The sequence below is a fragment of the Hemiscyllium ocellatum genome, chromosome 17 (genome assembly GCF_020745735.1).
Source record: "Hemiscyllium ocellatum isolate sHemOce1 chromosome 17, sHemOce1.pat.X.cur, whole genome shotgun sequence".
Classification (NCBI taxonomy): Eukaryota; Metazoa; Chordata; class Chondrichthyes; order Orectolobiformes; family Hemiscylliidae; genus Hemiscyllium; species Hemiscyllium ocellatum.
Genome location: NC_083417.1, coordinates 61,205,385 through 61,226,949, shown reverse-complemented (window position 1 = coordinate 61,226,949; position 21,565 = coordinate 61,205,385). Strand labels below are relative to the sequence as shown.

Below are 21,565 nucleotides of genomic sequence, written 5' to 3'. Positions count from 1 at the left end.
AAGGGCAAGATGGGATATGTTTGAGATTCATACAATTTGAACAGGGGCTGGATAAATGAGATGCAGAGAGTGGGTTGTTCCCTGTAGGTGACTCATGCTGCACTTGCAACTGGAAGTCCACCGATCTGCTGAGTTTTTCCAACATTTTCTGTGGAGGTTTAACCTGGGTGGGAGAGTTGAGAACTAGGATGACCTCCTTCTGTCCTGTAAAGATCGATGTGACAGTTCCAGCAGGAAGACAGTGTGTCACTTACTGCCACGGCTACAACAATGTTGCTGTTGGCTGTATCAAAAGCAAAGGGGGCGGGGAAAGACCTGCAACGTATGACGTACGTGTTTGGCGTGAGTGACGTCCGGCGTCACTACGTCACCGCGCCGCAGGTTATAAAAAGGCAGAGTGGCTGCGGCTGCCGCTACAAGATGGCGGCGTGTGGACGTGGGAGTCTGGTGTTGGCAGGGGCAGCTTGGGACTGGAGATGGATGCGGGCCTCGTATTGTCTGCTGGCGGCGGCAGCGGCCCTCACTCTCCTGCTCCCGTGTCACTGTGGGGCGCAGGGAGGACCGGATCGCGGCCGCAGTCGGGACGCGTTGGCTATGCACAACCAGCCGCAGGATGGCGTCCCCGCGGGCCAGGTCGACGTCCAGGGTCTGCCCCAAGCTCAGTTCCAGGCCCGTCCGCAGGGCCAGGCCCAGGCCCAGGCCCAATTCCAGGCCCCGCGGAAGAACGTCTGGCGGCTTTCGGAGGAGCCGGTATGTCACGAAGACGTGGTCCGCCTGTGCCCCAAACACACCTGGCAGAACAACTTCGCGGTGCTGGAGTGTCTGCAGGACGTGCGGGAGGTGAGTGGCGGTGTCGTGCAGCTCCGGGGGCTGGTCACGGGGCTTTTCCCCGAGTATCGCACCTGGGTTTGGGGATGGCAGGCAGGAGGCGTTAATCTTCGTCCCTGAGTTTCCAGACAGGAAACGGCCCAGTTGTCAGGGACTGTTCCTGACTGGGCACTGAAAACCACAGTGGGTTTTGATGGCTGGCAGGTTGCTCTGAGAAAGCCCAGGGAATAGTTTTTATTTGCTGATTAGCTCCAAAGTGGGCAGGTGCCCGACAAAGGAATTCTGATTTCCAAGCCAGCATTTTTTATTGGACAAGTTGTTTTGTCTGTATGGTGAAGCATTATGTGGAGAGTTCTAGTTTCAGACCACTCTTGCCAGTCAAATGATCAGGTGAAAGTTTTTGGATGGCTTTATTTTTATAGACTAAATTTGGACTCCTTGCAGGAGTTACCAGCCAAATTGAATTCATCTACAGTTCATGTCTCTCTGTTGGAAATATCTTACCAGTATAATGTGGCACCTGGATCTATGTTGAGGTTAGAGTTTTTTGAGATAAATTATTTCAAAAGTAATTTTACACACAAGCATCTAAAGTTTGACACTCCTCCAGTTAATTGAGATAAATTTCCAGGATGACACTCTATGCCACTGAGTACCAGTGACACATTCAGAGGGATTGATAGAGACCATCAGTCTACACATGTTTGTTCTTTGACTGTTGCATGTGGGCACAGTTGGTGTTAGTACTGTTGATTTAATTCTGATCTCTCAGAATTCCTCTTGATGTTGCAACTCCTAATTTTTCAATATGATCTACCTGTAATGGTATTAAAATGGAGATTCAAGTACTTCTCACAGTATTGAGACTTCAAATCCTTGTGCAGTATTTGTTAAAACATAGTCTAATGGGTTATTATACCTTGTTTCATGGAATGTTAAACAGCAGCTGAGCAGAACCATTATTAAGACAATAAGAATAATGCCAGTGCCATGTAGGTGATATTTGCTGTTACAGTTGACGAGCTGGAGAAGTCGTTTTGGACTAATCCAAATTAATCTATCTCAAAGGCTTTGTCAATAATTTGTTGTCTCCAGGCATTGAAATCTAACATCATGATATATTGTGATGAAAGGTCTGTCAGGAAAGAAAAGGTTAAACCAGGTTGGATAAGTCTCGTTTCACTGAGGCAAAAAGGAAGGTTTTCGATGGAATTTCTGAGTGATCGATTTTGCAATATTCTGAACCACAGGCAAATCTGTGCAGAGCTTCTTATTCTGATCTGTTTATGGGTAACATGTCCATATAGTGAGCTGTGTTTAGCAAAACCTGCATTGGTTATAAGCTGCCATTAGCTAGTCTCTTCTAATGAGCTGTACTTGGTGGTAGCTCCAATATTTGCTGTATATCTTGTAGCATTCTTGTAAATTTTACACACGTTGGAAATCAGTGACCTGCTTGCCCAGTGCTGAATATTGTGTACATTTTAAAATTGATCTTGTCACTTCAGGGCTTCACTGTTCTGCTGAAGTGCTAATAACAATGAATCAGTCAGAAAGTCATAATTAGTGTATGCTTATGCATAGCTATATTGGGGCAAGTATAATGCTCCTGATCCTGACAATGCACCTATATTTATTTTTTCTCACTCTACATTGCTTAGTCAAAAATCAAACAACACCAGGCTATTGTTCAACAGGTATATTTGAAACCACAAGCTTTGAGCCCCTGTTCCTTCCTCAGGCACCAACCACGTTGTTTATAGCCTTGGTACGAAAGCTGGAACCACAACAGCAAGAGTCTTTTTGATGAGGTCAGATAGTATCTTTAGAGAGAGACAGCATCAATATTTCGCATTGATGCCCCCTCACCTGAACTTGTTTTGTTTTATATTCAGATTTCCAGCATCTGTAATATTTTGTTTTAGTCTTTTTATTGATCTTTGTGATTCACATCACAAGCATTAATAGAGAGTCAAGTGCTTGGAAAATGTAGTGTTGTGTCATTCGCAATATGTAGTGCAGAAATTAACAAAAGATCCTTTGACAGCACCTTCTAAATCCATGACCACTTCCATCCAGAAGGACAAGTGCAGCAGATATGTGGGAACACCAGCTGTAAGTACCACTCCAAACCACTAACCAACCTGACTTGGAACTATATGGCTGTTCCTCCACTGTCGCTGGTTCAAAATCATGGAATTCTCTTAGGGTATTGTGGGTCAACCTATAGCATGTGGATTGCAGTGGTTCAAGAAAGCAGCTTATCATCACCTTCACAAGGGCTATTAGGGATGGACAGTAAATGCTAGCTATCCAGGAACACCCAATTCTACTAAAAAGAAAAAGTTTCTTATTCTTGACACAACTGCACTCTGGAATCCAACTTTACATTGTACTATTTTATGTATAGTTGTCAAGTGTATTGTGTGGAATTCCTTTTCTTCTGTATCCCACATGTAATCTCTAGTTGCTGGTTCTGGCACCACCATTCTGGGTTTTGATACTGAATGTGCAACTATTAGACTGTGTTGTAGGTTATTTACTCAATTGTTGAGCTTTGAATATTCCTAGGTTAGATGGATGGAAAACTGATCAGCAAGAGTAGGTTGGACAAAGTGGAATCCAGAGTTTGCACTCCCCTACATGTTGAGCTCAAGTCTGTCTGTACCTCCTAAATCAGCCCTGCTAAAAGATGGTTCCTCATGTTATCAGAACTGTAATTTGTCATCTGAGTCTAGTTAGAATCACTTGAGAAATGTGGTCTTTGAAATGGATACATTTCTCAATACATTGATAACTTTTGATTTTTCTGTTTTTAAAATGAAGTTTATACAGTGCAGCTGTCAGTCGTCATTCTTTTCCTCAGTACTAATTCTAGACCTTTACAGATAGTGTTGTTGATTTGGGCATTAGATGCATTTGGCTTTTGGATGGAGTGTTGCCTACTTATTTCTGTTAAATGGATTAAACAGTTAGTCCAGATTATCCTTTATTTTTACAGTAGTTTTGCACCATAAATGAAGACCAGCATGTGCATTCGATTCAATTGATCTTGAATAATTGGATCTGCACTTCACCAGTTGAATTCTGCAAAGACAATGTGCAAGAAAAAGGAATTTTGATGTTGCAGTGCAAAAATTGCTTGCAACTGCATTGAAATGTTTTTAATTTTCTTGTTGGCGTTGTGGCATTGGCCCAAATGTCTCAAATAGTCATTACACCACTTTAGGTGGTTTAGTGATAGCAATCACAGGAATTCAGGGCCTGTGATTGTGACCTCTCACCCAGAGATGGAATGTGGATTTGCAATTAACTTTGAATCCAATTTACTGATATAATTACAACTTCAAGTCTTTGTATAAGCACAAACTTGCACTCTGTACTGTTTTTATTTTGTATTGAAGTGGAAGGTTTCAGTTTCAAATTGAGAAGGCATGAGTGACAAACCATTATAGAAAAGTCACGGAGACAATCCAAAAATAAATCAGACACAAACGAGTTAATATTGATACTATGGAATGTGGGGTGATGTCATGAGGATATCAGTTTGAGGTCATAATTTCTTCAGAGGACATGGCAACACATTGCTATTCTCCTCATGGTTGTAACATTAGGAATACAATCCAACTTCAGCTGTCTATTTCTAGTTTTCTGTATTGTTGTGCTTTGTTGTTTTGACCTCTTAAATGCAACTATTCTTTAGACCTATTTGCTATCTTCATACTTTTTTTGCTGTTTCATTTTCTTGTTTAATAAACTAAATGTTCAGTCATGATCAGCTAGCCTTTTTTTGATACTTTCTCACTTTTGAGAATTCTTCCCTTTTTGTAGATTTTGGCCTTTTGCTATTTCCTGCCTGCTTTCACTGTTGCTTGTTATTATCTTAATAAAGTGGTTATTTTTTGTGTGAGTGATTACATGAACAGTGGTAGATTACTCAATTGAGTAAGGGACAGCAAGCACCTTAACTGAGCTCTACATTGACACTGTGTACATGCAGGCAAGATGCCCAGGAGTGCAATGAGCAGGACTGAGATTTCCTTCCTTCCAATTCATAGATGGATGCATTCTTCAGGAAACCCAGAATTTCTTTTCTTTTGGTAGAGACCAGGAGAACAAGGTACAGGCTTTCATTGATCATATAAAGTCCATTAATGGCTTTTGCTAGTGCATAACTTGCAAAAGTATTTGGTCGGATTGTTGCAAGATGTTAAAGATACCCTGCTTAATTCTTTAGTTGGCTGAATTCATCACACCTTTTTCCTGAAATATTCCTAAATTTGTTTTCTTCGGAGCTGGTATTTTCTGAGTTTTTGTTTTAGTGGATGCTGGTTTTTCCAGATTGGAGCTCTGGGATGACTCTCTCACCTTCTATTATGTGCTATCTTTTGGGGATTCTAACAACACTTCTATTACGCCAGCTACATTGACGTGCATATTAACTATTTATACATGAAATGCAATTTATGGGTATTTCTTCTGCATAACAGCAAAAATGATCGCAATTCATATTTCTTCAGAGCTTTTTTCCTGATTTGCAGGTAGCAGCTATAGAAGTAACAATCAAAACTTTGAGCATGTTTTTTGAAGGCAGTTTTATGAAATGTCTTTCCACAGCTGCTTTCTGATGTGCTAAATGTATGATTGCCAATATTTGCCTTTTTTTCTTCCCCTGCTAGTTATGATCCTAGAAACTTTGACTCCAGCAAACTGTGTGGTCATACAGTGCTAAGTGTAGATTAGATTACGTTGCTTAGAGTGTGGAAACAGACCCTTCAGCCCAACAGGTCCACACTGACCCGCCGAAGCGGACCCACCCAGACCCATTCCCCTACATTTACCCTTGCACCTAACACTATGGGCAATTTAGCATGGCCAATTCACCTAACCTGCACATTTTTGGACTGTGGGAGGAAACTGGAGCACCTGGAGGAAACCCACGCAGACACGGGGAGAATGTGCAAACTCCACGCAGTCAGTCGCCTGAGGCGGGAATTGAACCCAGGTCTCCGGAGCTGTGAGGCAGCAGTGCTAACCACTGTGCCGCCCACCCACTGTGCCATCGTTCTGCCCACCCACTGTGTGGCCCACCAACTCTACCACCAGTGTTTGTAAACAATATGTAGATCATTTACACTGGCACTAATTGGGGCATTTCATGAAAGAAATACCACTGCATGATTAATCTGGCATAATGTGTGCTTTTAAAATTTATACGACTGACAACCACTGAGATTGATGGAAATTATAATAGTGCTGTGCTGAATGCCTGAGCAATACCTTTGTGGTTGAGTACTTAGCTGAACCAGATAGATGTTGGTGCATGTTCCTACTTCACCATTCAATCTGATTTTAAGGAACACTGGTCAATATAATATTTCTTCGTTTAAGTAATTATTGTATCTTGATCGGTACTTAGATTAAAGTATATTTTTCACTATTCTGGCGAATGGGGTGAAGGGTCGTTAAATGTAATTGATAGTTTAATTTGTCTCCAGCAATAAAGTCTTTTTTTGTTTTTGTTGTTTTTCCTTCTGGTGGAAGATGTGTAACATTTATTTTGGAAGTGCTTGATTCTAGCTGGATGATTGACACAATTTGAATGTCTGGTTGCTGCTTCCGTGTTGATAAGCATTGCATTGTTATTTGTTTGTGGTTGGCTGAAAGATGGCAGAAAGGAAGAAGCATAAATCTAAACTAAAACAAAAAAACTCTGGATGATGGCAAGGAGGAGCAAAAAGTTGAATAGGTAGAGACAGATTAACAATTCTAAAGTGGTTGGGGGTGGTGGAGGTTTCCTGCACAAATCGTACAGTATGACAGTTGTGATTCTGGAGCACTGAGTCCTTAAACAGATCAGTTGTGTATGAGGATGCTTGAACATTTTGACCCATAATGTAACTTTTACTCCAGCACAGGAGAAAATGTCTTGGCCTTACTTTTTAAGGTCAACTGTGTTGTGCGGCAGAAAATGTTTGAGCAGTGGGTCTGATTTGAAATTCCACCTGCCTAACATCTGAGGGATCAATTTTAAAATGATATTTTTGCCCGAGTGTTTGGGCAACTATGAAATGCTCTTGCCGAGTTGAGACTCTTAACTCTTTGGGGTAAATACTGAAGATCTGCTCAGGCAGCATAATTGGAAGAGTGATGAATTCATCGAGATCCTTCTTTCAAGTTTAAAATCTAGTTGGTTTTGACTGGAATGTTGCTGTGCAGGTGGTTTCTCTGTATAGTTATCATGGTTACAAAGTTGCACTTCATGTTAGGATGATATTCCTGAGCTTGTCATGGAGGACTCTCCTTAACCTCTCCCCTTGGCCGAGATGTGATGACACTCAGTTTAAACTATCACCTGTTTTCTCTCTCTCTCTCTAATGAGAGAGAATCCCTGTGGCTTTGTAAGGTATGACAATTCACTATGATTAGATTTTTTTCAATATTAAATATTTTTCCTTTTATCCTTCCTTTCATCCATCCATCTATTCCTTTCTCCCCTCTCATGCCCGCATGCACACGTCTGTTCCATTTTCTTTAAGAATCCAATAACTGCTAATGCATAGTAATTATTTTGGCCCACACCAAAATCTAGATTCTTGACATCTTTTCCCTTTTGGAATATCATTTATTTCCATCAGACCTCAGGTTTTCATTTTGAGCCTGTTTTGCTTATTTAATTTAAAAGAGGCTGATTCATTTTGGATTAACAAATCAGTGCCATGACAAGTTATGCAGCTATTCAAGAGAGCTATTGAGGGATTTGTCCTAAAAAACACTTTGAGTAGTTTGATATTTTTGGATTTATTACAGGTGTCCTAAACAAGTGAAGGCGTTGAGTCTTGGATCTGACTTTAGAAAGCGATAGCCATACAGTTGATGAGATTCTTGCATTTCTTAAGTTGCAAGTTGACCTTGCACATCTTTATCTGAAATATTCTACTATTTTTGAAAATTCACTGATAACAATTATACCCTGAGGTGTTCCCTGCTGCAGGTTACAATATATAAGTTAGTGAATTTTGAGAAGATTTATAGCTCAGGTTGAGGTTCTGGATGTAGGTTTGCTCACTGAGCTGGAAGGTTTGTTTGCAGATGTTTTGTCACCTTTATGGTAACATCTTTAGTGAGCCTCTGGATGAAGCACTGGTGGCATGGCCCGCTTTCTATTTGTGTTTGAGTATTCTTGGGATGGTGATATCATTTCCTGTTCTTTTTTTCAGGGGGTGGTAAATGAGATTTTTTTTTGTCATTTACAAAATACCTTGCAAGAACTGTAACAAACACTACATTGGATAAACAGGCAAAAAACTAGCCACCAGAATACATGAACATCAACTAGTTCACAAAACGACATGACCCACTCTCACTAGTAAATGATGTCACCAGAGGAAATGACATCAACAACCCAAGAATACTCAAACATTTCAATAGAAAGCGAGCTACACTTCCGGTGCTTCATTCGGAGGCTCACTGAAGATGTTACCGAGTATGGTAACGAAACATCTGAAAATGAACCTTCCAGCTCAGTAAGCAAACCAAATACAGAGCTGTATATAAGTAATATTATTAGGTTGCCTCATCAAGGGAAATGTCAGAGTACATTTATTGGTTTCATACCAATTGTGCTAACACTCACATTTCCTTCCACTTGACTCTATTATTGTATGCCATCTTGATCAATTTTGCACCATGTGAAAGACCTGATCAGCTAGTTGATATTAAAACATAAGAGTGCTAATGCCCGATTCTATTTTGTAGACTGATGTGACATTTAATTATATCATTTAAGAGCCGTTAATGACATATGGCAATGAATGTGGACAAGATGAGTGGTACCTTTGAAGAGATGGAAACTGAACCACAGTTTTTCTTTCATAAGTATTTTGCTGATGTTTTTGAACTTGTCTGGCAAGTTACATGGAAAGTTGGAGCTCACTTGTGCAATCCTCCTGAGTTGTTTCATTTACTTAGATGCACACATTTACTCTTTATCTGAAATGTCCAGCAATTTAAAATGTATTTCTCAAACACATCCTGCTCTGCCTGGAATATACCCTGATTATTCTTGTTGAGCATCCATTTGGTATTTTGGCTCTTTTCTGTCAATATATTATTCTGAGACTTTACTGGCATGACTTTCTGTTTATTCCTCTATCCTCTTAGAATCCTTACAGTGTGAAAACAGGTCATTTGGCTGAACAAGTCCACACTGACCCTCCAAAGAGTATCCCACCCAGACCCATTCCCCTACGCTATTATCCTTATCCTAAATTTACCCCTGACTAATGCACTTCACCTACACATCCCAGAGCACTATGGACAGTTAAGCATGGCCAATTCTCCCTAGCCTGCACACCTTTGGATTGTGGAGGAAATCCACAGATACAGAGGGGAGAATGTGCAGACCCTGCACAGTTGTCCGAGGCTGGAATTGAACTAGGTTCCTGGTGCTGTGAGGCGGCAGTGCGAACCACTGAGCCACCGTGCCGCCCCAATAAGATTGCCTCTTGTTCCTAATTCTAAACCTAATTCCCTCTCACTCGTTGCCTCAGCCCTGAATATATTCAGTGCCTTAGCCCCGACAGCCCCCTGCGGTAAAGAATTCCGCTGATTCACTCACCCCTTCCGAGACTGATGAAATTCCTCCCCGTCTGTCTTCAATGAGTGACCCCCTTACTCTGCGATGGCGTCCTTTCTGGTCTCAGACTCTCCCACACAATGGGAAACACTCTCCTCTTGTCAAGTCTCTCTCTCCACCCCGCCAAGAATTCAGTTCTTGATAAGGTTGAGCTTGAATGACTACAAATTATTTAACCCCTCGCCCACTCCACTCCAGACCAGCAAACTGCACCCCACTCTAGAACCAAAACCCATTCCACATCCAACCTACTCATTTCCGATACAGCTAGCCCCATCCAATTCGATCCACTTCTCCAAGAACAATCCAAACCGACTCCGGCCACTCCACCCCAAAGAATTCAGTCTCTCAACCCATTCCTCTCCTCCCCAAATCAATCCTGGGTGAAGATTGGGAGAATGTCGTTAGCTCTTAATTTATTTTGCTTACCTTTGCTCTGTCACTGTAGTGTTGTATACGCTTCAGCATATCAGCTCTTTGGTAATTCTGTTTGTATTTTGTAACATTTGCTGACCTTGAGTTTTGTATGTTTGAGTTTAAGATAAGCTGACTTGTGGTATATGCATGCACTTGCTTCAATCCCTTTTATTATTCAGTCTGAGGGTGAGGTAACAGTCGATTTCATTTTTTATGGCTTTGACCAAATTGCCTATTTCTGTGTTATATTAAGTCATCTAGGCCAGGGAAGTTAGTGAGTAAGTTGCTTGTTGGGTGTTGTCTAATCTGAACTGGGCCATTACACTGGAGATTTCATAAGTCTGTCTGTCTGCGTGTAGGTGGATAAAGCCTTAGTAATGTCTCAGTATTGATTATTAAAAGATCTTTTTAAAAGTGTATATGTTTGGCAATGGTCATGTTATACCCTCTGAATGGCAGTTTAACTACCTTATCCACATCTATGGTGTCTATTGAATTGTAGTGAAGCAGAAACTGTTGTCATTGGGTAAAGGAGCTGCAAAAATAATTTGACAAAAACCTATTGGTGTGTTTACCTCATTGTGCGAGTTATCGCATTTCTCTGTTGAAACTAATTGGCAACTGGTTTAAAGGCTGCTAAATTTGTGGTATAGGAGAAAGTGAAGACTGCAGATGCTGGAGATCAAAGCTGAAAATGTGTTGCTGGAAAAGCACAGCAGGTCAGGCAGCATCCAAGGAGCAGCAGAATCGACGTTTCGGGCATAAGCCCTTCTTCAGGAATGAGGAAAGTGTGCCAAGCAGGCTAATTTAAAAGGTAGGGAGGAGGGACTTGGGGGAGGGGCGTTGGAAATGCGATAGGTGGAAGGAGGTTAAGGTGAGGGTGATAGGCTGGAGTGGGGGTGGGGGCGGAGAGGTCAGGAAGAAGATTGCAGGTTAGGAAGGTGGTGCTGAGTTCGAGGGTTGGGACTGAGACAGGGTGGGAGGAGGGGAAATGAGGAACCTGGAGAAATCTGAGTTCATCCCTTGTGGTTGGAGGATTCCTAGGTGGAAGACGAAGCACTCTTCCTCCAGCCGTCGTGCTACCATGGTCTGGCGATGGAGGAGTCCAAGGACCTGCATGGACGAAGCGGAGGGCTTTGAGTCCTTTGTGATGGGGGATGGAGGTGTACAGATTTGTGGTATACTCATGTTAACTGTGCACTGTGTCTGTTGCACCTTGTACATGTCATTGTGTAAAGAAAGATCAACAAAAAACTCGGGAGCAAATTATTGTAGATGCCGGAAATCTGAAGTAAAAACAGAAAATTTTGGAAATATGCAGCTGGGATGGAAGCAAACATGTCTGGAGAAAAAAGACATTAACTGTGCACGTAGATGATCATAACATACCATTAAACTGAAACATTCACTGTCTCTTGATAGGTGCTGCCAGATCTGAGTATTTCTAGCATATTCTATTAATGATGCTTCTGGAAGTGCAGATGTCCCTCAATTTTTAAGTAATTTTTCTCTTTTTGTAATTGAGCTTGGAAATTTTTTGCAGCAGTATTCAATTCCTCTTGGTTTGAAGTGGGATGAGCCCAAATGTCCCACAGGTTTCACTCCAATCCAAGTTCTCTGAAAAATGCCTTAAGTAGTAGTAAAAAATCATTGTGAAAGTTAAGAGTTTTGTTTGCTGCTGTCGAGCGGGATAGCCATGCTTGTGTACAACAAGTCCATCCTTTCAAATGTAACGTTTAAAAAAGCAGCTCAAACGGTAATGGCTGTAGCTATTCCTGAAGCAAAATGTCATAGCATGGTTATGAAATTTTCAGCTCATTCTTAGACTTTAATTGCTTCTGCAGGCTGCTGCGGCAGCTGATGTAAGGCTTTATGGTATATTCACAGAACCTGTTTGAGATGAAAGTGCTCAGACAACTCATTTGTGTTCTTTGCTGTGTTGCTGTTTGCTTGGCTGTGTAGAAACTAATTGGATTTCAACCCTCTGATGTCTGGCATGGGAAATGGGCAATATGTTGAGCTCTCAGAGCCTTTGAGATGTACAGCATGGAAACAGACCTTTCGGTTCAACCCGTTCAAGCTGACAAGAAAACCCATGTTAGCCAACTCCCGTCTTCTGGCACCTCACCTGTGTCTGTTGGTAATACAAATACCTCAGCAAGGGGTGCAGCAATCACTCCACTAGCTTCCCACAGAGTTCTCGGGTACAATCTGATCAGATCCTGGGGATTTATCCATTTCAAGACATCCAGCACCAACACTTCTGTATTATGGACATTTTTCAAGATGTCACTGTCTATTTCCCTACATTCTATATCTTCCATGTCTTTCTCCACAGTAAACACTGATGCAAAGTATTTGTTTATTGTCTCCCCCATCTCCTGTGGCTCCACAAACAAGCTACCTTGCTGACCTTTGAAGGGAACTATTTTCTCCCTAGTTACCTTGTTGTCCTTAATATGTTGGAAAAAATCCCTTTGGATTCTCCTTAACCTATTTGCCAAAGCTAACTCGTGTCCCCTTTTTGCCCTCCTGATTTTCCTCTTAAGTATACTCCTACTGCCTTTATACTCTTCTAAGGATTCACTCAATTTCTTCTGTCTCTAACTAACATATGCTTTCTTCTTTTTCTAACCAAAATCTCAATTTCTCAGTCATCCAGCATTCCCTTTATCTACCAGCCTTTCCTTTCACTTTAACAGGAATATACGGTCTCTGAACTCTCATTATCTCATTTCTGGAGACTTCCCATTTTCTAGCCATCCCTTTTCCTGCAAGCATCCCTGCAAAAACTGCAATCAGCTTTTGAAAGTTCTTGGCTAATACCATCAAAATTGGCCTTCCTCCAATTTAGAACTTCAACTTTTAGATCCGTTCTCTCCTTTTCCAATTGTAAATCTAATAGAATTATGGTCACTGGTCCCAAAGTGCACCCTCACTGACACCTCCGTCACCTGCCCTGCCTTACTTCCCAAGAGTAGGTCCAGCTTTGCACCTTCTCTATTAGTACATCCACATATTGAATCAGAAAATTTTCTCGTATAGACTTAACAAATTCTTCGTCATCTAAACCTTTAACACTATGGCAGCTCCAGTCTATGTTTGGAAAGTTAAAATCCCCTACCTATTATTCATACAGATAACCAAAATCTCCTTGCAAATTTGTTTCTCAATTTCCCTCTGACTATGAGAGGGTCTATAATACAACCCCAATAAGGTGGATATATTCCCAGAAAGATCCTCCCTAAGTGTAGCAGTGACGCTAATCCTTATCAAAAATACCACTCCGTCTCCTCTCTCGCCACCCCCCCCCACCCCATTTCTGTCTTTTCAATTGCACTTGGAACCTGGAACATTAAGCTGCCAGTCCTGTCTATCCCCGAGCCCTAACCATGCTCTGAGTTCATCTGCCTTTCCTGTAAGGCCTCTTGCATTGAAATAAATGCAGTTTGGTTTATCAGTCCTACCTTGTTCTCTGCTTTGTTTCTGCCTCGCTCCTTTTCCCAACTGTACCAGTGTCAGATTGATCGCTTTCCTCACTATCTCCCTGGGTCCCCTGTCCAAGCCTTCCTAATTTAAATCCTCCCAAGCAGCTGTAGCAAATCTTCCTGCCAGTATATTAGTCCCCTTCCAATTCAGGTGCAATCCGTCCTTGTACAGGTCATTTCTGCTCAGAAGATATTCAAATGACCCTTCTTGCATGCACCAGCTCCTCAGCCAAGCATTAATCTGCTCATTCCTCCTATTCCTACCCTCACTAGTTTGTCACACCAGAAGTAATCCAGATATTGCTACCCTTGAGGACCTCCTTTTTAAATTCCTGTCTGACTTTCTATATTCTCCCCTCTGAATCTCATTCTTTTTCCTTTCCATGTCATTGGTTCCAATGTGTACAGTGACCTGCTGGTCCCTCTACCCCTTGAGAACATTCTGCACCCTCTCTGAGACATCCTTGATCCTGGCATCAGGGGTGCCACACACCATTCTGATTTATTTTTTGCTGGCCACAGAAACGCCTGGCTGTGTCTCTGACTAGAGTTCCATAACACAATCGATCGCTTGGAACCTGGCGTACCCCTCATTACATCAGAGCCAGTCTCAATATCAGAAATTTTGCTGTTCGTCCCTAACATTTTCCAAGACAGCATACTTGTTTGAGGTAGGAATAGCCATAGGAGATTACTGCACTACCTACCTATCCCTCCTACTTTTCCTGGATTCACCCATCTACCTGACTATGTCTGTGGCTTTTCTCCCTTTCTATAACTGCCATCCGTCACGCCCTTGTCAATCCCTCAATGCCTCGAACTGCTGCTTCGACCGATCCATGCGATCTGATAGGATTGCAACGAAAGGACACTTCCTGCAGACATAATCATCAGTAAGATAGAAACTCTTTCTGAACTCCCACATATGGTAGGACAAGCACATCACTGTATTAAAGGCCATGTTTGCTTCTTCACAATCTACAGATCCAGAAAATAGCACAGTCTTATTGCTGTAAAAACAGAAGTGCTCCAGGCTAACTTAGTAGTTATGGTTTATATTTTTAAAATTTAATCGAGATAGATCTCAATAAAACATAAGAAAGAACCCACTTTACTCACTACTGTCGACTTAGAGAAGGGTTACATGTAAAACCTGTACACTTACCTGGTCCTGTGCTGAGAGTTCTCCCACATTGGTTCCTCCAAAGCCAACTGTGAATTTCACTGTTCGTTAATGTTTCCAAGACACACACTCCGATGTCCAGAGATACACGAACTCAAATAGGAAAGGCAGTAACTGTGCAGTTTCATTGCTGTTTCAGTTAGCAGTGTAGGTTTCTTTCTCTCCCTCTCTCACTGACCATTTGGTTGCTGTCATTTGTCCGTCTTCATCCTTTTAAAAGTGCCATTGTTTTGATTTTTTTCCCCCCAGAGTTCCAAAACAATGCAACAGCATATAAAACAGTAATTGCTGCTCCTGGAATTTGAGGAAATCACCTCCAACTCTTAAAATACCTCATAGGAGCAGCTCTTATCGCCACAATTTTTCCTGTCCTCCCTCTTGGATTACCCAGAATCCCTTTTACTTTTGATGTAGTTTGAATTTCCTGCCTTCCTAAGTTTTTCATTTTAATATTTATTTTAATTTTATTGCAGTGATCTGCTAATTCATTTTCAAATAGTTGAAGGAGGAAGCATCAATTTGACCATAAAAATACTAGAGTAAAAAGTGAGGTCTGCAGATGCTGGCGATCAGAGCTGAAAATGTGTTGCTGGCTAAAGCACAGCAGGTCAGGCAGCATCCAAGGAACAGGAAGAAGGGCTTGTGCCCGAAACGTTGAATTTCCTGTTCCTTGGATGCTGCCTGACCTGCTGTGCTTTAATCAGCAACACATTTTCAGCATAAAAATGTTAGGCAGATTGTTGCTAGTCTTTCAAACTCCTTGCCACAGAGAGCTATGGGAACAGAGACCTTAGTCTTATTACAATAGAGAACTAATTGACAGACAGGAAACAGTAAGAATGAACCAATGTTTTTGAGTGGCAGGAAAAAGCAGGGTACCACAAGGCTCTGTGCTTGTATCCAAGCTGTTCAGATTATATATTGCTGACTTAGATGAGGGAACTGATATATTTCGAAATTTGCAGACAACACAAAGCTGGTGAGGACGGTAGAATGTGAGGAGGGTGCAGAGATGCTTCATTGTGATTTGGACAAGGTGAGTGGGTGGACAAATGCCTGGCCGATGAACTATAGTATGTGCAAATGTGAGGTAATCTACATTGGCAGCAAAAACAGAGGCAAATAGATTGGGATCAGGAAAGTGCCATGAAAGTACTTGTACACCATTTGCTGAAAGTTAGCATGTAGTTGCAGTGGGCAGTGACGAAGGAAACTAGTATGTTGGTCTTCAGGAGGAGAGCATTTGAGTACAGGAGCAGGAATGTCTTGGTGTAATTGTGCATGGCCTTTTGAGATTGCAACTGGGGTACTCTATGCAATCTCTGTACATGAGAAAGGATGTTCTCTCTATTGGGAGGTGAGGGGGGGGTTCAACAAAGGTTTACAAGACTTATTCTTGGAATTGCAGGACAGATGCATGAACAGAGACTCTCAGTTGGGATTATATTAATTGGAGTTGAGAGGAATGAGGGGATAATCTTATAGAACCCTCAAATTCTACAAGGATGAGACAAGATAAACCCAGGATGTTTCTGATGACTGAGGGAATCGGAGCCAGATGTCATAGGGTAAGGATACAGGATAGGTCATTGAAGATTGAGATTAGATTTATTCATTTTGGGAAGCCTGTGGAATTCTCTGCCACAGTGACTAGTTGAGTTTCAAATATTAAACATTTTCAAGATGGTATTAAATATGATTCTTAGGGCTAAAGGGATCAAAGGTCTTAATGGGGAAGGTGAGCTCAGGATATTTAATCAGCCATGATCATATTGAATGGTGATGTTGAAGGGCCTATTCCTATCCTGATTTTCCATGTTTGCATGTATCCACCTTTTGAAGTGGTGATAATTCTATTCTAAAATGGATTCTTAATATTTCGGAAAATAGAGAGGCTGGCTGGAATTTTCAAGAAATTTGCTTAAGCATTTTAACACAATGTTATACTGTTTAGGTTCTATTTATCATGGCTGTTAGATTTGTGGAGACGCAATAGTGTGCATACTGCACATGAAGTAATTTGTCAAAAGATTTCTGCAAGTAATGGGCATTTTGCATAATTGCTGTTGTGTGGAAAATGCACTGAATTGTCCTTGCTTGTCTTCATTTGAGAATTGTTTATTTTTAAAGCCTGCTTGGGCTTTAGCCTGTGCAAACTGGTCTAATGGTATGGTGAATACCATATTCTGAGGTGACATTTTTTGGGTAATCTATGTTGGCAAACCAGTTGTTAGATCTAGGCTATGCAGAACTCGTGTGCTGAAGAATAGGAGACTCGTTGCAGTTGGTAGGAGGTACTGACTGTACCTCCTACTTTGCTTTTTCATTCATTTTATCAACTGTTGTTAATGACTGAGATTGAAGTATGGAATGTATCGGGAGTTGATGTTTAGTTTCTATGGATACTGTGTCGCACAGAGATTTTATTATATTGTGCTATGATTGTTTTGTTAATTACATTGTTAATTCCCCTGCTATTTTGGTACCTCAGACAATACAGCTTTGATTTAATACACCATGAATACTGCTTTTCTGCCAGATTGTTAAATAGACCTATCATACCAGGTAATTTGCAAAGGTAGAATTGTTTAATACTGATTATTATTGCTGGCCTGTGCTGAGAATAGGTGCGTAGCAACTTATACTAGTCCAGTAAATGAAGAAATGAATATGTGAGCATGACATGATTTTTTGAAGTTTTTTTTACCATATTGTGTTGATCTATTTCTATGAAAGTACTTGGGTTAGAAGCGTCAAAGTTAGACTCAAAATTTGTAGATTTTGTAGATCGCCCTTTGATTTATATAGTCAGTTTAATCTTTGATATAATTAAGTGCAAAGAAAAACACAGGATGAAAATATCTATCAGAAAAATATTATAAACCACTCAACACCAGATTATAGTCCAACAGATTTATTTTGAAGCATTTGCTTTCGGAGTGCTGCTCCTTCATCAGGTGTAGTGTTGTATAAGGTTGTAAGGCACAGAATTTATAGCAAAAGTTTACAGTGTGATGTAACTGAAATTATATATTGAAAAAGACCTGGATTGTTTGTTAAGTCTCACATCTTAGAGAATGACCATATTGGTTTCAATTCTTTCATATGTAAAGTGCAAAACTTTTTTAAAAGTTACATTCTCCATTGTTACTTTAATAACTGGTGTCATGTCGGCCCAGACAATGCATTTAAGGTGTGAGCTGTCCTGTGTCAGACTGTCTGTACCACGATGGTCAGACTAATTCTACCTAAAAACATATACAGAATCTTACATGGGTTCGTGCAGTTTTTGAGCAAAGTAAAATGTAATTCTGCAAGTACAAATTCACTCCAGAAACTTTATATATGTGTGTGTGTGGTGGGGGTTATGAGTGTCTGAGAGGGTGCATGTGAATGTAAAGGGGTATAAGTCTCTGAGAGGGTGCGTGTGAGTCAGACAGATACATAGACACAGACACTCCTACACTCATCTGAGTAAGACAAATCACTTCATATTTCTCAGTTAAATTTTAACTGCCATTTTACCAGTCCATATAGAACATAAAAAACCTCATCACTGTTTATGAAATTTGTGTTTGGGATCATCTGCAGATTGTTAAATTGTGCCCTGTATATCTAGCACCTGGTCATTCTTTTAAAAGGTATTGATCTGAATACTGGCATAATTTGGGGTGGGTGGGAGGAATGTCAGGTTCCTTTCTTGACCTTCTTACACGCTTGATGCTATTGCAGTACGCCAGCTTCTGTGAACAGTCACAATTTACTTCAGCAAGTACAAGATTTTGGAGGATGACTTCATACTCTTTTTGATGCTTGTGGATAGTGTAAAGAGAGGCTCTGTCAACAAGGGAACCATCCTCCCTTTAAATACAGTAAGGGTATTTGTAATTTTAGACTATTATTATTATGGACCAGATCAGACTCCCTCAAAACATGTCGAGGAAATAATCTATTTGGTCAAACTATCAGTGTTGTAGCAAAACACAGTTTATTCGTAGACTATAGTTAAAATCCAACCAAAGAAAGGAATTATAATTACAACTGTATTGGAAAGCAGAATAATAATAAGTTATTTAACTACTAACCATTAACTGTTCCAATATAGTAGCTTCCCATAAACGCACCTTTGGTAAATGCCAGTTGAGTAAAATAAATTGTCTCCCATGGAATTCAGAGTCGAGAGTGTGGTGCTGGAAAAGCACAGCCTGTCAGACGGCATCCGAGGAGCAGGAGAATCAATGTTTCGGGCATCAGCTCAGACCCACAAGCCTCATTTCTGCTGAAGGGCTAATGCCCGAAACGCCGATTCTCCTGCTCCTCAGATGCTGCCTGACCGGCTGTGCTTTTCCAGCACCACACTCTTGACTTTGATCGACAGCTTCTGCAGTTCTCACTTTTCTCCCATGGAATTCACCAGTCTAGGAGGAAAAACATGAAGAGAAAACTCAATAAGAGAAGGTGGGGGGGGGGGGGGGGGGGGGGGGGGGGAGGGCGGGTAGGGATGCACTACAGCTTCTAAACCTAGCTTCAACATCCCAGCAACTGCTGCTGAAAAACAAAAAAATCCTGGTTCTGTTGGAGCTTGACCCAACCCATCAGGCTGCTTCCATAGCCTCATAGATTGTTTACTTTATTGACTCTGAGTAGATGGATCGTCACCTCTGTCTCAATCTTTCTTCATATAAATAAAACCCAGGACAAATACACCTCTTAAAACCATAGTGTTGTCACATTATAAAAGCTCAAAACATTTCTGCAGTTCTCCAGTAGCTGTTAGGCACTTTGCAAATATGAAATATTAATGCATGATCTTGACAAAGAAGATGCACTACCAGTGTTATAAACATCGATTCACCGGAAAACCGCTTATTCCCTGGCCCTGATCGGAATTGTGAAAGTGGGTGCTTTTGCTTCTCTCTGAGTAATTACTGTAGTTATTAAAAGTACAGTGATGAGAGGCTTTGGATGTCAGGCTAAATCCTGCTCCTCTATAGGCCAAGAGGAAATTAATACCTCCACTGCATATCGTGCCTCTTTACTAATCACTTGACTGTGTGGACAGTAAACATTCAAGCTTTCCAGTCTGTCACTGTTAGTTCAAAGTGAAAATTTGCTTGGCATGAGAAGGATAAATATTTTCATTGAACTACCTGAGCAATTTTAAAGTGACCCAGAGCATCATGTTTATTTGTTATTTGCATTCAGTTCAACAGAATTTAATTAAGTAGCTTTTGCTGAAGAGAAATAGATATTAGTGTCGTACTTAACTGTTTTTTAGTTAGCTAAATTTATTAATGGCTTTCAATTTTATTACTGTTGTTTATGGAATGATGTGAGAAAGTGTATAAGGTAAGGAAAGAGTTAAACTTTGAGTTTTGTGAAACAAAGGTTCAGCTAAGTATAACTCAGATCAGATAAGAACTTACAGTAAACAGGTGCTGGAGGCAAGGGTAGCGGTCAAACAAGGTGGAAAAGCATTCATTATGTAAAGCAATTTAACAGATGAAGAAGCATTCAGTACTTAAAGTCAGTTAACAAGGTGAAAAGCATTCATTATGTGAAGCCATTTAACAAGGCTTTTGTTACAGCAGATGACATAATCTTTACTATTGACTCTGATTGTAACGGTCACCCAATTATTATGAATGTAACCTAATCTGGATGTTCCTCTCTATAAATGACTATATATTTCAATGGTAGACAGAATTCCTGCCTCTGTGCGCATGGGCACATGTTCTCTCTCCCTCCAGGGCCCTGAATACAGATAAAGGAGGTAAAACTATACTGTGTCTCTGAGCATTTTGCTTGACTGAGGTAGGAACGGGATGACAGATGAACTTAAAGGTCCTGCCTTATGCATTGCTCTATTTTGTTTATTTGATGGCATCTTGACAGCTGTAGCTTCAGAATATTGTTGGACCAAGTTTGACCTGTCAATGGGAAATGGGTTGAAAATACTAGACACGAATTAAGATAAAAGCATGATGCAAATGATTGCACCACTAATATCCTGTGTGGAAAATGTTTCAGCTCTCAACTTTAAGTCAAGCACACTATAAACAATCTTCCATTCTTTTTCCTGACCTATCTACCTCACAGTACAGTTTTGTAAATGAGTATTGCACATATATTATGTTTTCCCTCCTGAAGAGACCAGCTAAAGTTGCACGTTCTCTGCAGTGATTTAATTACTTGCTTTTCAGTCTAGATTCTAAGAGGGATCAGAGATGATAGGTTGTGGGTTCTTTGTTTTTTGTTTAATTCCTTTCCTCTCATTATTTCCTGCAGATCAGATGCGCTAAAATCTTAGTGAGGTTAGTGACTCTCAAAATAGTCAATTGGAATCGTCATTGATGTTTCCTTTTAAAACTTCCCCTGGGTTATGTTTCTGTTGAGGTCACGTTGGTAGTCTTTTGGTTTCTGCCATTTTAATTGGGGTCATGGCAATGCTGGTTGATTGCATTCACCCAGTCCTCTGGTTCTTGTGGTGCAGTAGTAGTGTCCCTACCCCTTGATGAGGAGACCTGGTTCAAATCCCACCTGCACCAGAGGTGTGTAATGACATTACTGAACAGGTTGATTAGAAGATATCCATTAAAAAAAAACTGCTTTTAAACCTCGAGCCGTGCACCCTTTTTTTTCATCTTCCTGGTATCATTAACCTCACGATAATTCCTTCCTGTCTCTGCTGTAGATGACTGTGGCATTTCAGTTTCTTCTTGGCGCCTCTTTGACTCCTCGGAAAGTCAAATTGGCAGAAGTTGCCATGAGCAAGAATTTGTGGCCAATATTCGGGGCAGTTTCCTAGCATGATATGTTGTTGATTCAGCCAGGCATCTGGCTATTTTATGTCTGGTGTAGTGTAATGAGGCAGGTTTAAGTAAATTATTTTGGAGTAAAAGATCAACTAGAAAACAGTTACCAAATGTGGTAGAATCTAATATGCAGGTTGAGAGGGAGAAAATTGGTTTGGAAACAACTGTGCTAAACTTTAATTAGTGTAGTTAGAAA

General features: G+C 40.8%; 1 protein-coding gene across 2 annotated transcripts in view; it reads left to right on the top strand.

Moving 5' to 3' along the window:
* The first annotated feature begins 397 nt into the window (after positions 1–397).
* LOC132824006 (Golgi apparatus protein 1-like) overlaps positions 398–21,565 on the top strand; it is a 137,066-nt gene continuing 115,898 nt past the window's right edge. For both annotated transcript variants that reach the window (XM_060838221.1, XM_060838219.1), the window contains exon 1: positions 398–840. In XM_060838221.1, the coding sequence (XP_060694204.1) occupies positions 421–840 (420 nt within the window). In that variant the 5' untranslated portion in view covers positions 398–420. The remainder of the gene's footprint in view (positions 841–21,565) is intronic.